General features: G+C 37.8%; 1 protein-coding gene across 1 annotated transcript in view; it reads right to left on the reverse strand.

Moving 5' to 3' along the window:
- Positions 1 to 229: 229 nt before the first annotated feature.
- Positions 230 to 1,187, reverse strand: part of LOC111404565 — a 2,690-nt gene continuing 1,732 nt past the window's right edge. Inside the window, exons 2-4 of the mRNA XM_023033356.1 lie at positions 720 to 1,142; positions 439 to 524; positions 230 to 358 (exon numbers count right to left, since the gene is read on the reverse strand). Of these exons, the coding sequence (XP_022889124.1) occupies positions 230 to 358; positions 439 to 524; positions 720 to 1,142 (638 nt within the window). The remainder of the gene's footprint in view (positions 359 to 438; positions 525 to 719; positions 1,143 to 1,187) is intronic.

Here is a 1,187-nt window from a genome sequence, read left to right on the forward strand (position 1 = left end):
CATAACTTTTCTGTCTATCCTATGCTGCTCTCAACTTTTCTTTGATCAAATTCACATTTTCGGACGTCATTTTAACCAATTCAGGGCCTACTAATTTCCTCTTACCACCTTTATCCCAACAAACTGGTGTTCTACACTTTCGACCATATAAAGCTTCAAAAGGAGCCATTTCTATACTAAAGTGGTAGCTATTATTGTAAGCAAACTCCATCAATGACAAATGAGTATCCTAGCTACCCTTGAGCTCTAAAACACAAGCCCTCAACATATCCTCAAGAGTCTGTATGGTCTGCTCTGATCGGCCATCTGTCGGAGGATGAAAAGCTGTACTGAAATGTAGTTTAGTACCCACGGCTTCCTGCAAACTGGGCCAAAATTTAGATGTAAAATAGGGTCTCTATCTGACACAATAGATAATGGAGTACCATAAGAGCTCACTATCTCATCCACATACAACTTTGCCAACTTATTTAAAGTATAAGTGGCTTTGATTGGCAAGAACTTGGCAGTTTTGGTCAAACGATCTACAATCACCCAAACTCCATCATGACCATTTTGAGTACGAGGAAGACCAAATAAAAAGTCCATAGTAATGTGCTCCCATTTCTACTCTGAAATAGGCAATGGCTATAAAAGTCTTGCTATTTTCTGACAAACTGGCTTTACTTGCTGACATATAAGACATTTGGATATAAAATTTGCTATCTCTCTCTTCATACCAAGCCACCAATAATGATCTTTCAATGTACGATACATTTTAATACTACCTGGATGTATAGCATAAGCAGAACTGTGTGCCTCTTCTAAAATTTCCTTCTTCAATTCTGGGATATCTGTAACACATAATCTATTATTACCCATAGCCAATGCACCATCATTCCTAATAACATAATCCGTTCGTAACCCGACACTAACTTCTTCTTTCAAAGTTCTCATTGTCAAGTCTTGGGCTTGAGCTTCTATGACCTTATCAATTAAAGTATGCCTCACATGAAAATGAGCTAATACAGCACCTGCCGTAGTAGCTGACAAATGAGCATGCAATTTCTTGAATTCACAAATCAAAGAAGCATAAACTGCACTAGCTGAAGAGGAAGAACTAGTCTTTCTACTGAGAGCATCTGCAACCACATTAGCTTTCCCTAGATGATAATCAATCTTACAATCATAATCCTTAATCAACTCCA

This window comes from Olea europaea, chromosome 11 (assembly GCF_002742605.1).
Source record: "Olea europaea var. sylvestris chromosome 11, O_europaea_v1, whole genome shotgun sequence".
Taxonomy (NCBI): Eukaryota; Viridiplantae; Streptophyta; class Magnoliopsida; order Lamiales; family Oleaceae; genus Olea; species Olea europaea.